Here is a 20,332-nt window from a genome sequence, read left to right as displayed (position 1 = left end):
GTACTGGGGTCCTGGAAGGCTGATTTTCCTACTGGGATAAATGTAAGGTTGTGGCATGTTGTCTGTAGTGTTGTGGTTGTGCTAATAGTGATGTGTGGATCTCTGGATGGAAGCAAGAGTATTGGCTAGCCTAGTTGATGCCTTCACTTTTCATTTCCTTGCTTTTGAGGTTTTGTGTTAGGGAATGTTTTCTGCACAATGACCTTATTAGATGCACAGCATGTTTGTTAGTATAGTTATTAATGATCTGGAAAATGGGGTGAAACATGAGATGGCAACATTTGCAGAAGACACAATGTTATTGAGGTAAATCAAAACAAGCGAAGACTGAATAACTTCAGAGGGACCTACCAAAGCTACATGAATGAGCAGCGTGATGGTGGATGAACGTCGGTGTTGAGAAATGCATGGTAATGCACATTGGAAGGAATAATTTCAACTACCCATATACATTACTGAGTACTAAATATACTATAACCGCTCAGCTAAAAGACGACACTGTGGGTAGCTCAATGAAAATCTCTGGTCAACGTGTAGTGACAGTCAGAAATAGGAAACAAAGCATAGCTAAGCTCATGCTTGGTGCACCTGATGGGAAGAGAAAGGTAAATGTGTCTCTGTGACGAACTGGGAATGTTCTTAATGTTTTCTGTGAATACTGTGTTGGTGCCTCAGTGTCTCCTATGCAGTTCTTAATATCTAGGTGGTGGAATAAGGGTGTGTGATTGCTGCAGAGCAAAGGGCCAGTGCACCTAAATGCCTGACACTCTGTCTCCTAGCAATTGATGGCCTGGGACCCTCCTCTGTAAAGGTGCCAGCTGAAGGTGTTGGAGACAAAGAGGTCAGGTGACCCCCTGGCCCAGGAAAGGGGCTGAGCAGAGAGGAGGGGCTGGAGGGGGTGTCAGTTTGGAGCTTGCTGGGGACGAGGAGTGAAGTGCAGACGTGGGTGTCTGGCTCACTGCCCCCCAGAATGGACCCGGCCGAGGGGTCGGGTTCGCTGTATCTACAAGCTCTGTTTTAGACCCTGTTCCTGTCATCGAATAAACCCTTGTTTTACTGGCTGGCTGAGAGTCACGTCTGACTGCAAAGCGGGGGTGCAGGACCCTGTGGCTTCCCCAGGACCCCGCTGGGGTGGGTTCGCTGTGGGAAGCGCACGGAGGGGCAGAGGATGCTGAATGCTCCAAGGAGAGACCCAGGAGGTGAAGACATGTGAGCTTCTTGCCCTGAACAAGTCTGCTCCAAGGGAGAGGAGGCTCCCCAAAGTCCTGACTGGCTTTGTGGGGAGCAGTTCCAGAGCATCGCCCGATGACTCCGTGACAGTCTCTAAGCCACCTTTGTCTCCTGGGACTGACTAGGGGCCAAACTGGCCCCCCAGTGTAAATTAGAACAGAGACAGAGCTGCTCTAACTGCTGCCAGCTATAATGGTCCCCTAGAGATCATTCTGTTGGTCTGGGATAACTAGAGCACATTTCCATAGCACTCATCACAATAGTATGTAAGCAGAGATTTAGCTGATATATTTGTAGAATGAAAATACTGAACTACTGATCATTGCATATAAAATATGGGCCTGATTCTGGTCTTACTCTCAATGCAGTACATGGAGTTATCACAGTGTAAAACTTGTGAGTGTGACAAGAAAGATGCCATTTATCTGTATCTAAATCAGTATGTATCAAAGCAATGGCTGTACAGAGTGCTCTTTAAAAGATAACTGTTCACCGGTGGCCTCAGTTGTCTCCTTCCTACATTGCAGAAGTTTAGATTGCCAGTGGCAGCACCTATTCATTTTGCCATTTAATGCACAAATTAAAACTGAGATCAGCCTTGGTATCAGAAGAAGCTGTTGGCTTGATCTCTGGATTGTAAGAGGAGCCCTGCATTTTGCAACCAGCAGATATAAAGGGTTCAAATAGGGAAAATACATGGTTTGTCAGGAACAATTTTCAGTTAAGGGAGCAGAAAGAGAGAACATCCATGCTGGAGTGTGAAAAGCACCATAATACAAGAGAAATCTCATCTGCAGGGGGTCAGAGTTGCTGGGTGAACTATGCCTTAGATCGCTTTTTGTCCCTCTCAAGTGCACCCTTTGGGTGAAACAAGCCTGGCTTCCTGCACCTCACTCTGGGTGGAACCCCCATGCAGTTGAATCGCTCTCAGCCTGGATCTCTGGGCTACAACCCCCCCACCCCTTTTACCAACCATGTTAACCCAACAGACTCAACTGAGTTTGGCACCTGTCATCCCTTTTTCTCAGGGAACCGGTGACTGATTAATGTGGCTCAAAAGCAGCTTCTTAACAACAACAGTTAGTACTTAATTGCAATAGGAAACACAGACTTTAGAAAAAGAGGTTGTCACAACAAAGAATCCTGTATGCATATTTCCTACCTAACCTTAATCTATCCATCGCTCAGGTAGGTCCTGCGTATTCCCATCTCTGGGTTGGGAGTGACAGCCTCCTTGCTGCACTCCTTGTGGGGTACTGTGTCTCAGTCAGTGTGGGGTGCCAGACTCAGTCTGCTGACAACTCACTCACCCTCTTCTCTTTCCTGAGGCCAGCATCCTTAAGGTTTAGGAGCCCCAGGTTTTGGCCTGGGAAGAATACACCACAGCAGACCAGCTGCAGGCAGGGGATATCCCTAATGAATAGCTTCCCGATTGTTCTCTAGGGAGTCTCATCTTTGTCATTGTTTCATTTCCTGTTGGTTTCTTCCTTAACAGTCTCCTGTGACTTAACTCCTGGCAGCAAGCAAATTAATATCGAACACATAACTTGAGGAACATAAAAATACTACACAACTGCCTCATTCACCACAGAAGACTGTCTTTAATACTTTGCTTCACTACTTTGAATTATATACATCGGTAAACATAGGTGCTGATGCAAATAATCTCATAAAATGTAAATTTTCTTTCTCAGTGGAGCAGACAGATTGTCAGCCAAAAATTAGGCCACGGGGTTCACTCATGCAGTTAAGTCAGGCATCTGAAACTGATGTCAGTGTGTCTTTGTACAGCGAGACTTGCTACTCTTGTCAGGACTGACTGGGTTACTGCCATATTTCCGTCTCTTTAGCCAGAAGAATTGTGGGCTGTTGAATGACAGAGGAATAAAAGCAATATGACAACATTTGGCCTTTGGTCTAGTGAAGCTGAGTTTGAATGATGATAATCAGTGTAGATCAAGCTTCACATTGCTTTAAAAATACAAAATATCATCTTAATTCAGACAGATGGATTGCTCAAACTGGAAACTCTTTGACATGCATTTTAAAATTGATGATTTCATTCATTCCGGGCCAAGTATTGTTCACTCTCTTTCTCTCTCCTCCACTGGCTCTCACCCAAGAAACAACATGGGTGTTTTCTTCCTTACTGTAAAAGGCTGACCCTGAATGTTTTCAGGTAGTCTAAAGGCAAAAACATGGTTGGTTTCACTCTTTGACCCTGGCAGTCAGAAGCTTCAATATTAGCATAACAAGTTGTGCTGATGTAAAACGTATTTAAACTGACCTGACACCCAGCTGTGATTTGAACCTAAAGTTTCTGAAGCACAGGATGGTTATATTTCCTCATTTGTTAAAATGAATCTGTAGAATGATCTTTTAAACTTTTCATTATCATTATTATTGATTGATTTATAAAGCATCGGACATCATGATCAGGGTGCGGTACGCTTTCAGTCCATGTTGGAATTGTGAAATAAATTTTCTAAAGACTCTGGTAAGAGAAGTTCCAAACAGAAATAAGAGAGCAAGGTAGAAGAATGCTCTCTGATTCATCAGTTCTTCTTTGGGTGATTGCACATATGCATTCCACTCTTGGTGTCAGTGCACTCAGCACATGGCCGTTGGGAACTTTTTCCCTCAGAGGTACCCATTGGCTGGTTCAAGCTTCCCTGCTGCCATGCACCACTGTGTGCAGGTATAAAGGGCAGAGCTGCATCTAGTCCTCCTTAATTCCTTCTTGCCACCCATTATGGTCGTTGGAACTCTGCACTACACTGGACTCCATGTGTGCATGTGCGTGTGTGATTAGTCTATTTGTCAGACTTGTTGTTTTCCCCATTTGGAGTGTATTCCGTTCACAGCACCAAGGTATGTCCCAGTCACTGGATTTCAAGCCGTGTGCTTTTTGTGCCAGTGAGTGACCTGCCCAGTAGATGCCTGAAGTGCTTAGGGGAAGCACACGTGAAGGGTGGCTGATTTGCAGGGAGTTCAAACCTAGGACAAAGAAGCAGGGGCGGCTCTAGGCATTTTGCCGCCCCAAGCACGGCAGGCAGGCTGCCTTCGGCGGCTTGCCTGCGGAGGGTCCACTGATCCCGCGGCTTCGGTGGACCTCCTGCAGAGGTGCCTCCGGGAGGTCCGCCTGAGCCGTGGAACCAGCGGACCCTCCGCAGGCAAGCCACCGAAGGCAGCCTGCCTGCCGCCCTCGCAGCGCCAGCAGAGCGCCCACCGCGGCTTGCCGCCCCAAGCACGCGCTTGGTGTGCTGGGGCCTGGAGCCAGCCCTGCAAAGAAGGATAGGGATGCTAGGCTGAAATTCCTGTGATGGAGGCGCTGCTCAGGCCACCATCAGAGCCAACCCTGGCTAAGTGCTGCAGCTTCAGTGAGATGTGCCAGTGTTGTCTTCCCTACAGGAGTCTGGTCCCTTGGCACCACTGCCACTTCTGCCAGTGATTCAAGCTTCAGTACCGCAAGTGGTCCCTCAGTACCATCCAAGGGGAAACCTGCTATGATGGCATCACTCCATCCATCACCAGACTCTCAGCACAGGTCCCTGGTACTGACTGGATCAGCCCTGCCATGGTCAAATGAGGGGAATTCTCACTGTCAGACTCGGAGGTGGGATCTTGCATATCACAACCCCACAGCAGGACCCACTGGTCTCTGCACAGATCCTATCTTCCCATCTATCACCATGTCCCTTCAATGGCACCTGCCTCAAGAATGTGTCTGGGACAACAGAACTCTGCCTCATATTGGTGGCCATTCTGGAGTCATTGGGCGTTTTCCCCAGCTTCCAGATCTTCCCCACACCATGCATACTCAGTGCCCTCAACTATCAGGGCTGAATATACTCACTGAGTGGCTCTGTCGCCAGAGTCTAGCACCAGGCTTGCAACAGGGTCAGTGTGTTCCTATTATCTTTGGGGAATTTGCTGGTATCGAGGTGTTCTGGTATCATCCTTCTGGAATGATGCATGAGTGCTCTGTGCCCAGCACCTCTTAGGAATATGTGTTTTTGCAATATCAGCCCTGTGCTTGCCAAATTCTGTGAGCAGGGCCTGCCTCTTGCTCACAACCTGACTTTGCTTCATATCAGCAAAGTTTTGACCACTACTTCAGTTCAGGCCTCATAGCAGGCCTCTGATACAAGGACTTATGTCTCAGGCTCTCTTCCTACTACACCGGACACTTTCATAAATCCTCCCAGGTGTTCGTAGCAGTGGCAGACAGAGTAAGAGGTCATCCCCCACCCCCAAGAATTTATTCTTGGATTGCATTTTGCATACTCATGTGCTATGACTTGGCTGATGTCTAGGCTTGCCAGGCGTTCAGTTTTCAACCGGAATGCCTGGTCGAAAAGAGACCCTGGTGGCTCCCTGCCTGCCCTAGCTCTGCACAATTCCCAGAAGCTGCCACCAGGTCCCTGCAGCCCCTAGACACATGGGTGGCCAAGGAGGCTCCACGCGCTGCCCCTGCTCCAAGGACCGGCTCCGTGGCTCCCATTGGCCAGAAACCGTGACCAATAGGAGCTGCAGGGGCGGCACTAGTTGGTGTGAGGAGCCTCCCTGGCCACCCATGCATCTAGGGGCTGCAGGAACCTGACAGCCACTTCCTGGGAGCCGCGGTAAGTGCCGCTGGGACCCCACACCCCAACCCCCTGCCTGGTGAAAGTGAGTGAGGGTGGGGGAAAGCGAGCAATGGAAGGAGAGGGGGATGGAGCGAGTGGGGATGGGGCCTTGGGGAAGAGGCAGGGCAGGGGGTTGGGCAGGGGTGTTCGGTTTTGTGCCATTAGAAAGTTAGCAACCCTATTAACTCTGTTGTACCTCCTACTAATATCGCTTCATCCAACAGTGTCACAGCTTATTCAACGAGGTCACAATTGGCCTCTGTGGCCTTTCTGGCAAAAGTTCCAATTGCAGACATTTGTAGAGTGGCAATCTTGTTCTTGGTCCACATACTTGCCTCCCACTATGCTGTGGCTCAAGACTCCAGAGATGCTGCTAGAGTGGGATGAGTTGTTCTTTACTCTTTATTGAAATAGATTCCAATCCTGCCTCCTGTTTTATGGCTTGTGAGTCATCAAGAGAGGAATGCACATGTGCAATCATTCAACGAAGAGAAAACAGTTACTAACCTGTTCCGTAACTGATGCTCTTCGAGATGTGTTGCACATGCCCATTTTACAACCTGCACACCTACCCCTCTTCATCAGAGTTATGGCAAGAAGGAACTGAGGGGGGCTAGGGTTGGCTCTGCCCCTTCTTTATGCAGCCGCAGAGGGAGCTCGAACTGCCCAACAGGTACCATTGAGGGGAAAAGTTTCCTACAGCCATGCACTGGGCACACCAACACCAAGAATGGAATGGACATGTGCAACACTTCCTGAAGAACAACAGTTATGGAACAGGTTAGTAACTGTGTTTTTCTTGGAAATGCTCTGGGTACAGTGTAACTACATCAATTTCAACAGAGTTTCTCAGGAAACACTTCTGTATAACGAAGAGCAGCATTTCGCCTTTTGTTTCCTGGACGTACAGAACCAATTACCAAATTTTCAAAAACGTTCAACATCCAGCACCGCTGCCCTCGATGGGAGTTGTTGACTGTGCAGCATTTTTGAAGAACATGCAGGCGCCTAAGTATGGATTTAGGCTCCTGTTTTAGAAAATCTTAGTCCCAATATCTCCCCTCAAATATGACTTAAATCTTCCTTTTCTGTTAGCTAACAATGCTAAATAAAACCTACAGAAACTGGCAGGTAACTTTACTCTGTTGTGTTTTAAACAGACGGTATTTTGGTGAGAAAATTGGCTTGTACTTTGCCTGGTTAGGCTGGTACACAGGAATGCTCTTCCCAGCTGCCTTCATTGGATTGTTTGTCTTTTTGTATGGAGCCACAACACTGAACCACTGCCAAGTCAGGTAAAGTGAGCACTTTTATTAGTGAAGTTACCCATATTTGTACATGTTTGGGGTTGTTGTGTATAATTTGGTTCTGTTTAATTTCTTATTTTAAAATTCACCATATGGTATCAAGTCTTTAACAAAAACAACGTAAACACATAGGGCAAGATTGTGCCCGGCTTTCACAAGGTAGTGGAGAACGTGCATCAAGTCTCCCTTGTCTTGCGCTCTGGCACATGGGCTGGATATCATGTGGTCCCCTGAGTGCATGGACTATGTAAAGCTAGGGGTGCTGTGCAAGCTAGCGTCTCACAGTGACGGGGAGAGGGTGGAGCCATGGCTTTCTGAATGGCGAGAAGAGGGGCGAGGAAATGTCACTCTCCAAGGAGAGTGTGCTTCCCAAAGCTCCAGATGGCACTCTTCAGGCATTGTGCCACCTGGAGCTCCTCTGGAGGTATTGTACCTCCACACTGCTTCACAGCCTGAGGCAGTGCCTGAAAGAGTCCCTTGAAATTAACGAAATTCCCTTTAATCCATAATCACCATATTCCTATCTCTTTCTGTCGGAGACCTCTCTTGGCTCAGGGACAATTTAGAAATGGTAAAGTGCTAATAACTCATCCTGTCTATCCTGCCAGCCACTGCAGGACTATTCTCTACATGTTTTCTAGTCCTTTTTGATTTTGCTCTTTTAAAAAAAAAAAAAAAAGAACATGCCATCTAAAGATTTCAAAGTGCATGTGTTTTCTTGAGAAAGGCATAATTCAAATATGAAGTTGAGAAGACCTACACAGTCATAGTGTACATATCTCAAAGTGTTGTAGACAGCAAACACATACTGACATCACTAACAGAAAGCACTAGAAATGTATGATAAGAGAAATTTAATTCACCATCTGTGATTTCAGAGAAATATATTGGTCCATTTTCAGAATGATAGTTGTGTATGAAAGTATCAACCATTATCTTCTCTCTTTTTCCAGTAAAGAAGTCTGTCAAGCTACAGATATTATAATGTGTCCAATATGTGATAAATACTGTCCCTTCATGAGGTTGTCAGACAGCTGTGTTTATGCCAAGGTACATTTAAACTATCCAAATAGAAAATGTTTATTCTTTCTCTGTATTTTGTGAATATGTTTAATAAACTTGGTTAAATAAAAAAAGTTTCAAGTGACGGATCAAATTCAGTCCCTTCACTTCAATGAACCCACTTATACTATGACTGAATTTGATCTTTAGAACTTATTTACACGTATTATGCAATTGCACTTGATATATTCAGCAGTCACAAAAATTATGTCCTAGCACTTGGAACAGCACTTATGAACCATCTTGCGTGCATAGCTTCTCAAAACAAATTACCTTGGGCTGAAAGGATGAACTGCCCCAGAAGTTATAAGTCTATACAAGAGATAACTGTTCAGCTGATATGGGCCTTGATCCCGAGAGGTGCTGAGCACCATTCAAGGAAAGGCCCACAGAGAGGATGTTGGTCTTCAGGACAGTCAGTCTAGCAGCTCTCATGAGCACCACCCATTTTTATCTTTATCTTTTAACAAAACAGAATACATTGTGAATAGAACCTTCAAATAATGAATTCATCAGGTTATTGGTCTCATACGCAGGTAACTCACCTTTTTGACAACGGAGCTACTGTCTTTTTTGCTGTTTTCATGGCAGTGTGGGGTAAGTCTTTCTTTGGATTTGTGTAATATTTAGTACATTTTCCATTAAATGTATGGTGTGAGATAGGACCCTTTAAACTCCAGCATGCCTAGTTTCAGATGCTGAAATGCAGAGTATTGGCTTGACTCTTCCCAAGCAAGTCTTTTCTGGTTCAGTGAAAATGTGGAGGGAAAGGGTAAGAATTTATATTTTTAATGTTCAGTTTCTGGACATTTTAATTTAAAAAATGGATCAAATAAGCAGTATCCAGGTGGACATTTATATCCTGGTTGAAAAACTAGAGTTTTAAAATGTGTTGATATTGAATTAAGTTCTAGAGACTTTATTCCGTCATTCCTCAGGCCTTGTCTTTTCTGGGGAAAGGCATCATGTTGTATCCAAGTATAAGTGCTGGAACTAGGAGTTTGGGGGGTGCTGAGTGAAGTGGTTTCTATTATATACAGGATTTACAGTTTGGTCCAAGGCTTTCAGCACCCCCACTATACAAATTGTTCCAGCGCCCCTGTATCCAAGAAAAATTCTCAGAGATCTGGTATGCTTTCTTGAAGTATATGAATGATCCTATTAAATACATGGGCCACCCCTTGCTAGGCATGTAGATAAGTGGCTAGCCCCTCCTGTTGCTTGTACTGCAATGGCTATGCTTTATTTTTAGTGCACTAGATTTATTAGAGCTAGAGTGGGTAGGTCTCCTCAAGCTGGGAATTACATCCCTAGCTTGAAGTGTAGACGTACCCTCAGAGACACAGAATTTTTCTGGGGAGGATATTCTCACCCAGGCTTACCAAATCTCAGAAATGGACAAATACTTTTTCCTATCAAGCATCTGGGCTTGATTTTCAAAGGTGCAGAACATTTGCAGTTCCCATTGACTTCTCTTGGAGTAATGAGTGCTTAGCACTTGTGAAAGCCAAGCCCCACATTTTCAAGTTTGTTATTTTAGAGGAAAAGACCTAAATGTCATCCCTTATGCCAAAAGATGTATTGTGCTTAGTGGAAACATTAGTACAGCCTCTAGGGAAGAATGTCACTAATTTTCTTTTGCCTAGACTAGTTCTTGCTAAAGATACAATCGCTGTTGGCTAAGGAACAAGTTATGAGAAACCTCCGTCCTCTACTTCACACACACACACACACACACACACGTTCACGCTTTGTACAGACTTGTGATAAAAAATTGATTTGTCAATAAATTAAGCAATAAACAAGTTATTTTAAGGTCATGTAACATTATAGCAGTTGCTTATTTGACATGGAGGGGGAGAATATTACAATGATTTTGTTGTCCAGCTTTGTTTGAAGCTCAACACCAAAGTTGTGTCATTCTTCAACTGGCACTATTATCCAGAAGCAGTCATTATGAATGCTTCGCCAGAGAAGCAACTGAATGACTTTAATTTATATGCCTACCTCTTCCTTTCTCCACAGTTTTTTCAGGAGGCTAAGAGACACTAGAAGAGTCCTAATTATAATTCCTTCTTGACTACACGGAAGCATGGTTTCTCTGATAAAGGAATTAACACTGGAACAGTTGCTGAAATGCAAAATTTAAAGAACAGAAACTAGTGGAAGTATTTAGTATTTTTATTAGCAATAAGAAATGCCAATATACTCCTCAGAACATAAAACATCCTCCTCCTTCTGCTCTCAAAGGGGGCAGAATCTGAGGAGGTTCTTTAACAGAAATCCATGACTATGTAGTGTATTCAAGAAGGTTAGAAGGAATGAGAGTATTCATCAATGCTCTGAAATAAAGTAGGGTAAGAAAAGAGAGATGAACAATAGGTCATTAACCACCAGGGGCGGCTCTATGTATTTTGCTGGAACTAGGTCCAAGGCTAGGTCCAAAACTAGCCCCAAGCACGGCAGTCAGGTGGCTTTCGGTGGCGCACCTGTGGGAGGTCCGCTGGTCCCACGCCTTCAACGTACCCACCACCAAATTGCCGCTGAAACTGTGGGACTGGCGGACCTCCCACAGAAACGCCACCAAAGGCAGCCTGACTGCCACCCCCACAGCCTGCCGTCCCAGACATGCGCTTGGTGCGCTGGTGCCTGGAGCCACCCCTGTTAACCACTAGAGGAAGTCAGCCTCGCAACTATACAAAGTCACCAGTTAGACAGAAAGTGCTCAAGGAAGTCCTGTTGAGGGGGGGTTTTGTAGAAGGTTCCTGTTAGGTTGAATCTCAAGACAGATTGAAAGGAGGGCAAACAATAGTGTAGCAGAACTATACTAAAGTATGTCTGTAAGCTCTGAACTTCAGAGCTTTCCAAGAATTTTGTTTACGCATATGAGATAAATGTACATTTTGAAATATCCTAACAGAAGTACTGCAAGTATGATGGAATAATGTTATATGCAGTGTTGTCGTACCTGTATTGGTTCCACGATATTAGAAAGACAAGGTGCGTGAGGCAATATCTTTTATTGGACCAACTTCTGTTGGTGAGAGAGACAAGCAGTTGCGCTTACACAGAGCTCTTCTGCAGGTTTGTGGAAGCTCTGTGTAACCTTGAAAGCTTGTCTCACCAACAGAAATTGGTCCAATAAAAGATATTACCTCACCCACCTTGTCTCTCTAGAATGATGTTATACTGTCTTGTTCAGAAATGAATGCTGAATACATGACCAAAGATATTAGAGATGATCTGACTGGAAAGGAAGTGGGGTTTCAAAATTTGATACTTTTAGAAGCTCTCAGTATTACAGAAATGCAGTGAGATGAGCTATCAACAGCATACGATATAATAGTCAATGGTGGAAAGAAGGGCTACTGACCTTGGTAGAAAAAGAAGAGTGTAATACAATAAAAGGAAATAGAATATTGGAGATCATAGTGGTGAATACTGAAAAAATGAAAAATAGTACCAGAAAGAAACTTCAAGAGCCATAGGCAGAGATACTAACTGTGGATTTCCCCCCCCCCCCACTGTGTACTTTAAAAATAAGAGGGGAAAACAATTTGATTCATCTTGGATTAGCCTCAAAAATTCAGAAAATTGGTCTAAAAATCTCACAAGATTTCTAATACAGTGTGCCCTTGTGGAAAGGAGATGTGAGGACAGTAGTCATTCTCGCTGTACTTTGCTACTGAGCCTGAAAATATAGAGAAGTGGGAGGGGGGGAAAGAGAGATCCAAGCTGACATGGTTGTAACTAAAAGTCATTACTTTCTGAGGGCTGATTTCTAGTCTATGTGAAATGAGTTGATGCTCTGAATGCAGTTACTAGGAAACAAAACTATCATCTGTGTGCATCACAAAAACCACCATAATAATTGGCATTCTTGTTGGCGGTAGGCAGACTAAGGGCTGAATTGGCATGGAGAATGAACTGCATTCATGCGCACTAAGGGGATCCCTCTAGGACAAGACTTGAGGCACATTGTCAGGCTGTTTTTCGGGAGGCTTGTATAGTCACTGCTGGGAGCATCCCTGCCCTGGTCTGTGAATAAACAGAGGTTTTCCATTTCCAGGGCTATCAATCTGGCACCTCTCATGACCACTAAGGGCCAGCTCCAAAGCCCACTGAAGTCAGTGAGCGAGTCCCATGGATTTCAGTGGCTTACGTGTAAATAAATACAAACAGTGCCAGTTTAATTCTCCAAGACATGGATTATAATCAATTGACTAAATACTTCCTGATCTTTCCTGCCAATATAAAACACAGTGGCAAACACAACCACTTTTCTGAATACTGTAGTTCAGTGAGTGCTGTACTTATGCTATACTCCAGTGAGTTATGTAATTGGGCTTCATATGAAAAAAATTAACTCCATTATCAATGCCAGAAACATCTGTTCCTGTATTTTAAAGGCAATGCCTTGGATTAGAAAGGCAAAGCACCAGTTCCAGTCTCCTCAGCAGCTCTGTACTGATTTGCATGTGTGCTGGAATCTGATTAGAAACTTCTTTGCTTCCTCTAGATATTGATTCCTGTGTATTTTAAATAGTCTTCTGATAAAGCAAGATACCTTTTTCATCTACACTGTTCCCAAGAAACCTTTGTCTTTGTCATTGGTCTATCTAAATTGATCTAAGATGACTCACAGGAACCATTTCATTCTTTTCAATCTGTAGCACATTTGATTGCAAATTAAACGTGTTCAATTAGCACTAAATGAAATCGCCAAAGCTTCAACCATGTCTGACACAAGCCAAAGTAGAAAGCAATGCAGTTTTGATCATCAGAAAGATTTGCTGTTCAAACAAGTCCATTTATGCAAACAAATGAAAATAATGTAACAGCTTCATTCAGCAATAATGCTAGTAGTTCACATATTTTCTTCATTTGAAAATGATCTTGCGATTTCTTTTTTCTATTTGCTCCAGCAACTGTTTTCCTGGAGTTTTGGAAAAGACGACGAGCAGTAATTGCTTATGACTGGGACTTGATAGACTGGGAAGAAGAAGAGGTTTGTAGATAATTTACTACTTTAATCTTGCATATAAAAGATTCTGGTTAAAAATCAGCAACCACTTTTTCCTTTGGTTTTATTATCAATTTATCTTTCACATCAGAAGCTAGAAAATAAATCTTATAATTGATCTTTATGCAAGGAGGAGCATTTTCTCCCAAGATGCTTCATCTGGAGCTGTGAAGAAACTTGCTGCAGGCCAAATTGTGCTCTCATTTTTCACCAATGTAAATACAAACTAACTTCACTGAAGTTTGGGGGCATTCTCTGAGTTTATGCCAATGTAGATTCGAAAAGGATCTGGCCTCCATTGTGGTAGAACTAGCAACAATCACACTAAAAGAATCTTTCAGCATGATTTAATTTTTTTTAAAGCAATGACTTGTTAGTCCATAGAAATTCAGATTTAAAAAAATGCAAAAGGTTGACCTGCCTGCCCGCCCTTGAATAACTATACATCAACATCCAGATGAGTTTCCTAAGGTGTTGCTTTGGATAGCTGCTAAGAATACTGATGGGGAACCTCAAAAGGTTTTCACAGCTCCCAGAAGTCTGGCTGCTCATTGTATTATTGCTCAAAGGGCTTGGAGTGAAGCAGCTAAATTCACCCAATGCCCAGTGGAGGAAAATCTACTACGAGAGGAGGCTGGGGAGGTGAAAAATAGCCAGAACCTCCCTTCTGCTGTGGCTGCCACACAGGCATGCAGGGCTCTGATGGCAAGGGAACTAAGGGGGGGGTCGCTATTCAGGAGAAGGGCAGGATGCTAGGAACCTGCAAGGTGGATTTGGAACCCCTGCATGGCCTGGAGCATTGCTGCTCTGGGTTTCCTTGCTCCCAGGCATGTAGGATTCTTTTGTGGGCAGAGTCAGAGAATAGTAGGCGGAGCTATGTTCCTTTCCGCCACGAGGGTTCATTGCCATTGTGGGAGAGCTACAATAGTCATCAGGCTGCATTAATGGTCACAGGTTTCAGAGTAGCAGCCGTGTTAGTCTGTATCCGCAAAAAGAACAGGAGTACTTGTGGCACCTTAGAGACTAACAAATTTATTTCAGCATAAGCTTTCATGGACTACAGCTCACTTCTTCAGATGCATAGAATGGAACACACAGACAGGAGATATTTATACATACAGAGAACATGAAAAGGTGGAAGTATGCATACCAACTGGAAGAGTCCAATCAATTGAGATGAGCTATCGTCAGCAGGAGAAAAAAACCTTTGAAGTGATAATTGAGATGACCCATAGAAGATGTGAGGAGAACTTAACATAGGGAAATAGAATCAATTAGTGTAGTGACCCAACCCTTTCCAGTCTCTGTTTAAACCTAAGTTAATTGTATCTAATTTGCATATTAATTCGAGTTCAGCTCGACTGGGAATGGTTGGGTCATTACACTCCTGTCTGTGTGATCCATTCTATGCATCCAAAGAAGTGAGCTGTAGCCCACGAAAGCTTATGCTGAAATAAATTTGTTAGTCTCTAAGGTGCCACAAGTACTCCTGTTTTTTTAATGGTTACAGTGGCTTGACTGCTATTCTGCTGCCTGTGGGAAAGAATTCCTTCCCCAGGGTCACTTTAGATTTTCCCAGCACAGAACCAGACTTCTCAGCCTAGAGACAGAAATTGTCTCTTTGGGAAGAGGCCACATGATGTTACATTTGCTTATTTGCTGACACGATGGGTTTTCTTTAACACTGGTGGTGGAGGAAATAAGTGAAAAATACAAAGGAAAACAAATGGCTGCTTTGGGCCAAGTGGAGAGCCCCGTGGAATCCCAGCATATAAAGGGGCTGCTAAAGAACTGAAAACAGACTCCTATGCAGCAGGGAGCTTCGCTGGCAGTGCACACAGGCTGTCAGACCAGTCCCAGGATTGCTTTGGGACTGTTACCCATGTGTCTAGAGCAGTGGTGGGCAACCTACGGCCCATCAGGGCAATCTGATCACGGACCGGGAGACATTTTGCTGACATTGACCATCTGCAAGCACTACCCCCCGCAGCTCCCAGTGGCCGCAGTTCGCCATTCCCGTCCAGTCAGAGCTGCGGAGGGGGGGGGGCCGTGCCTGAGGATGGTCAATGTCAACAAAATGTCTCGCAGCCCACAATCAGATTACCCTGATGGGCCGCATGCAGCCCGCAGTCTGCCCACCACTGGTCTAGAGCAGTGGTTCCCAAACTTGGGCCGCCGTTTGTTCAGGGAAAAACCCTGGTGGGCCGGGCCGGTTTGTTTACCTGCTGCGTCTTCAGGTTCGGCTGATCGCGGCTCCCAGTGGCTGCAGTTCGCTGCTCCAGGCCAATGGGAGCTGCTGAAAGCGGCGGCCAGTACGTTCCTTGGCCCCTAGTCTTGCCTCCTACTGGTTAGAAGCCCACACAGATTAGGAGCACAGAAAAGCTGCTGCTGCGGCTAACAGATATTGGACATTAGGCACTCAAGGGGCTGAAGTGCTGAATTTTGATTTGAGGGGTTTAGATTCAAGCCCATCAGGGGTGGAGTCCTCACAATGAAAAGACACTTAAAGAAACTAACAAAACATTGTAACAATACGTTCAAACTGCCTTTCCATGAGCTCTGACACCCCAGTATTGGTCGTTTGTGCATTTCTTACACATGCAGCCCCTTTACAGTTTAACCTGCTTGGATTTGGGATTGGGATTTACTGAGCATTATGGATGTCAGTGGGGCAGCCAGGCCAAATCTGAGTGAGTGGCATTGCAACCTAGTGCATGGAGCAGGTTGCAGGGAGCAAGGAATCAGGACCGGAGCCATCGCTGTTGGGTGAGTGAGGGCATGTTTGCTCTCCAACCCCTGCCTTCCCGAGCCTCCCCAACTGTCTGGGGCTGGAGGAGAGGGCAGAGCTGGGAGACAGCAAGGAGGCTGGGAGAGCTGAGCAGGGGGCTTGGAGGCTGGGAAGGGGAACAGGGGTACTCTCCTATTATGTAGCTTCCTTGCTGAGAGGAGGCATCTGTGTTGTTTTGTGTCCATTTCAGTTAGGACTGACTCCTTCCTTCAAAGGATCTTTGAGAGGCTAAGGCCAGGTCTACACTATAAACTTACATCAGCCTAACTACATTGATCAGGAGTGTGAAAAATTCACTCCCTTGAGCAATGCGGTTATACCAACCTAGCCACCGGTGTAGACAGCAGTGTCAGCAGGAGGGCTTCTCTTGTCATCATAGCTACCGCCTCTTGTGGAGGTGGATTAACTATGCCAACAGGAGAAGCTCTCCCATTGGCATAGCAAGGTGGCACAGCTGCACCATTGCAAGAACAGACCTGCCCTAATTCTCTCCCAGGACAGAGACAACCTGGAGAGCTGGTTTGTGTTTTCTTTTGTTTTGCTGTGTCTGTCTTCCACTGTCACTTAAAGGAGTGATGCCGCATCCTATTGGAATTCCCTATCTACAAGAGGGGGCAAAGCTGGGAGAGCAAGAGCAAGGGGGCTGGCGGGAGCCACTTAATGCAGCTGTGTGGGTGTGTGCTGTTGGGGTCGCCCCTCTCTGGGGCGGCTGGGAGCCAGGCCGCCTCACTACACAAGTCTGGTGAGTCGGCGAATTAGCCTGGTGGGGCAGGAAACAGTCAAGGGCTCAGGCCCTCCAGCAGGGGCTGAGCAAATAGTTCAGTGACTGGTGGCCCTGGATAAGGGCAGGCTGCAAGTGCCCAGTTGGGAGCTCAGGCCCTCAAACAGGGGCTGAGCACAGAGGTCAGTACGAAGCCCAGGCCCTGGGTCAGGGCGGGGCAGCAAACAAACAGTTCAAGAGCAAAGCCCAGGCTCCTGGTCCTGAGCGTTGGGGTGAGGGGGAGACTGCCACCCGTGAGTGGGGGTGGCAGGGGGGACGCAGGCCCGCCCACTCCACTGTGTCCCAGCCCGGGGCCCTGACAGCGGCAGGCAACCTGCTGCTGTGTCGACATCAGCTCTGGGTGTGCCACAGCCAGACTAGGGTTGGCTGCCCCCGGGCTACTTCCGACCTCCCCCTCTAGCAGTACCTGTGTCTGGTCGGCGTCCTCCACGGCATCGAGCACCATGGGCTCCTCGGGGTACTGCACGAGCAGTAAACTGGGCAGCTCCTCTGGGTTCCTTCTTGCTGGTAGGCTTACTAGCTTCTCCAGCGTCTGGTTGGTGTCGGCCTCAGCGGGTATGGCCAGTCCTCGGGGCAGTCACAGGCAGCAGGAGTCTCCTCAGCGGGAGCTAGGGCACCAGCGTCCGGCCTCTCCGGTGGCCAGGCAGCTTCTGAGCCCTGGGGTTCGGCTTTTATATTTCTTGTCCTGCGCCTTGACTTCTGGGGAGCAGGCGCAGGCTCCAGTGGTTCCGCCCACTTTGGCATCCGGAGGGGCTCATCCCTCTCTGGGGCGGCTGGGAGCCAGGCTGCCTCACTACAAGCTGGAAATGAGGGCCAAAGAGAATGTTGCCTGAGTAAGGGGTGAAGAAATTCTGCTAATAGGAACAGCTTTAAATACTGCCCTATATCTAACTTTCCCCACATTCAGAGATAAATCAGTAATAATGAGGCGCAAGATACTTTTTCCAACAGTGAGACACCTCTTGCTAAAACTGGGAGGGTACACAAGCATCTAGCAAGCAGTTTTATTTACAAGTGAGCTTGGAAAAAGGATTAAGTGCAATTTTATTCCCGCTTTGCTGAATTGCTACCGTCTACTATCAAAATCCTAGAAAATTTCCTGGTGTCATCTTTGAAACAATATTGTTTACAGATATACATTTTCAAACACTCTTGTTTATGATAATAACTAACTGGGGAATTTGTTAAATTTTATGGACATAATTCTGTGAATTTAGATGCCTTTTTCTTACATTGATCTGTTTTCCTCATTAAGAGCTGCTGATTTCCCAACTGATTTCCTGATTTAAGTGTCTGGCACTTCACTGATGTATTACTAGAAATAATTTTATGAAAAAAGTGATCTGAAATTTGACCTTGCTTAACTGTATTGTACTTTAAAAATGCTCATTTCTTTTTTAGGAAGAAATACGTCCCCAGTTTGAAGCAAAGTACTCCAAGAAAGAACGGATGAATCCCATATCTGGAAAACCAGAGCCTTATCAAGCATTTGCAGATAAATGCAGCAGACTTATTGTTTCTGCATCTGGAATATTTTTTATGGTTTGAGAATGCTTATTTCCTTTCCAGTTAGAAGAAGGAAAAGTTTAGTTTAAAAATGGCAGAGTAGAAATTTTGGAAAACAGATCATTTGGTTAGTCTGAATAGAGAGGGGGAATTGTAGTTTATACTCTGGTTTAAAGATTGTACTGTCTGTTACAGCCAGGGTTGAGGCCCCCACCCCTCGCTCCCCTTGTGGATGGTTACCAGTCTGCTATACTGAACACAACCTTTGGATCCCATGTGCTTCTAGCCAGCTGGGTCTGGACAGAGTCAAGACACTGTTTCTACTTTTGGCTTCTCAGGCACACTCCTCAGGTGCAGACTCCCTGTCTGGTCCCCTTCCTGGGGATGTGGGACTCCACATGCAACTGCCCTTAGCCCTGAAACTAGTGCGGTCCCTCAGCAGCAACTTATGCCTGCCCTACTTCCACCGCCCCGAATTGCACCTCTATGAGCACTCCAGTTTTTACTCTTTAGGGATACATAGCAGATTATGTCAGGAACACCAGCTTTGCAAAGGAACTTCTTAAATATGCACTTTACTCTTAGCAGAGGAGAGTACAGATCTAGGCAAAACAACAAACACCTGAACACAACTCCTCTCCCCCCACCCCTCACCCCTGAGTTTTCATCACTTTCGAGAGCCCTTTGGTTTTTGGTCAATGTCCATAGGTGAAGGCCTCTGTTCCCCTTTCTCCAGATGTGTGTGTGTCTTCTCATTCTCGTATTGGAACGATTCCCCTTTCTACAGAGCATTTTACTTTCAAAAGCAATTTCAAGTGCCTTTTTCTGTTTCTGTTCTTCTGCTGGGATTTTCCATGCTGGCAGAGAGTTGTTAAAAATCAATGGCTCTGCCAGTAACAACCAGGATAGAATTATTCAGTGTTGAGGCCCCTTGGTGGTCCTGTTGCAGTTTCCAGGCACACAGTGTTCCTGCCACAACATCGAGGTTCTAAACCACAATGAAGGTTACAATCATAAATGCTATTCATAAAAGGGAATTAATCAATTGACATACAAACAAAATCTTTCAGTAAAAAATACCCATGTGTTAAAAACATAAAAGAGGATTTGTTTTAATTCATGCTAATCAGCATTGTTAATCTGGAGTAGCTCCACCGACTTCAGTAGAGTACTATGGATTTACACTGGTAGAATTGGGATCAGAATCTGTGTGGTATCCAGCAAGCCTACAGCCAGGGACACACTCAGGGAACTGGCTTAGAATGAAAATATGGACTCATTCACAATGATTTAGTTACTGCCTTACAATAAATAAGTAAAAACAGGGCAAATCTCAAAGTCCTCACCCAAGTTTTGCTCGATCCTTATTCATGCAGCATCCCACTGACTTCAGTGAGTTCTGTTGTAGTAAAAACTGAGGTTCAAATCCCTGAAGTCAAAGGCAGTTTTCCTGTGTGACAACTTGAAAATCAGGCCCATTGGCTCTCGTACAGTAACTAGTTCAAATTTGCCTTCTGAAGTACAAGTTTTTTCAGGTTTGTTTTTTTTTCCCCTCAAGGAATTGGCTTGTATAAGAATTTACTAAGGTTGCCTACTGAAAAATGTCATTAGGAAGGCCTATTCTGCTGAATGATTATTTAATGTGATGATGTGATTGGTACTCACTAGGATAACTATTTATTTTTATTATTATGAATTATACCTGTCACTTAAGAGAGACTTTACAAACTAACGTCTTTATGAACTTCAAAGTTCATGACAGGTACTAATTAATCTGTTCAATGTAGGTAAGTAAGTATCAATGTCACTATTTTTAGGTGGGAAAATTGAAGCAGGGAAGTTAAATGATTTGTGCAAGACCATCAGTCAGGTCAGAGCTGAGTCCCTGGTCCCCCTGTTCAGACCCCATGCTCATACCATGCTCACCACTTCATTACATAAGGAAGTCAAAAAGTATGTAATTAGGGCTTGGCAAATGATTAGGGTGGAAATCAGAACCAGGTTTTG

The 20,332-nt window shown here is 45.2% G+C and overlaps 1 protein-coding gene across 3 annotated transcripts in view; it reads left to right on the top strand.

The window, feature by feature from the left end:
• ANO4 (anoctamin 4) overlaps nt 1-20,332 on the top strand; it is a 320,505-nt gene that overhangs the window by 241,770 nt on the left and 58,403 nt on the right. For all 3 annotated transcript variants that reach the window (XM_039519449.1, XM_039519450.1, XM_039519451.1), the window contains 5 exons: nt 7,019-7,153; nt 8,119-8,215; nt 8,764-8,824; nt 13,153-13,235; nt 18,221-18,361. In XM_039519449.1, coding sequence (XP_039375383.1) covers nt 7,019-7,153; nt 8,119-8,215; nt 8,764-8,824; nt 13,153-13,235; nt 18,221-18,361 — 517 coding nt within the window. The remainder of the gene's footprint in view (nt 1-7,018; nt 7,154-8,118; nt 8,216-8,763; nt 8,825-13,152; nt 13,236-18,220; nt 18,362-20,332) is intronic.

This window comes from Mauremys reevesii, linkage group 1 (assembly GCF_016161935.1).
Source record: "Mauremys reevesii isolate NIE-2019 linkage group 1, ASM1616193v1, whole genome shotgun sequence".
In the NCBI taxonomy this organism is placed as follows: Eukaryota; Metazoa; Chordata; order Testudines; family Geoemydidae; genus Mauremys; species Mauremys reevesii.
The sequence above is the reverse complement of the archived record's forward strand: the minus strand, read 5'-3'. Positions and strand labels throughout refer to the sequence as shown.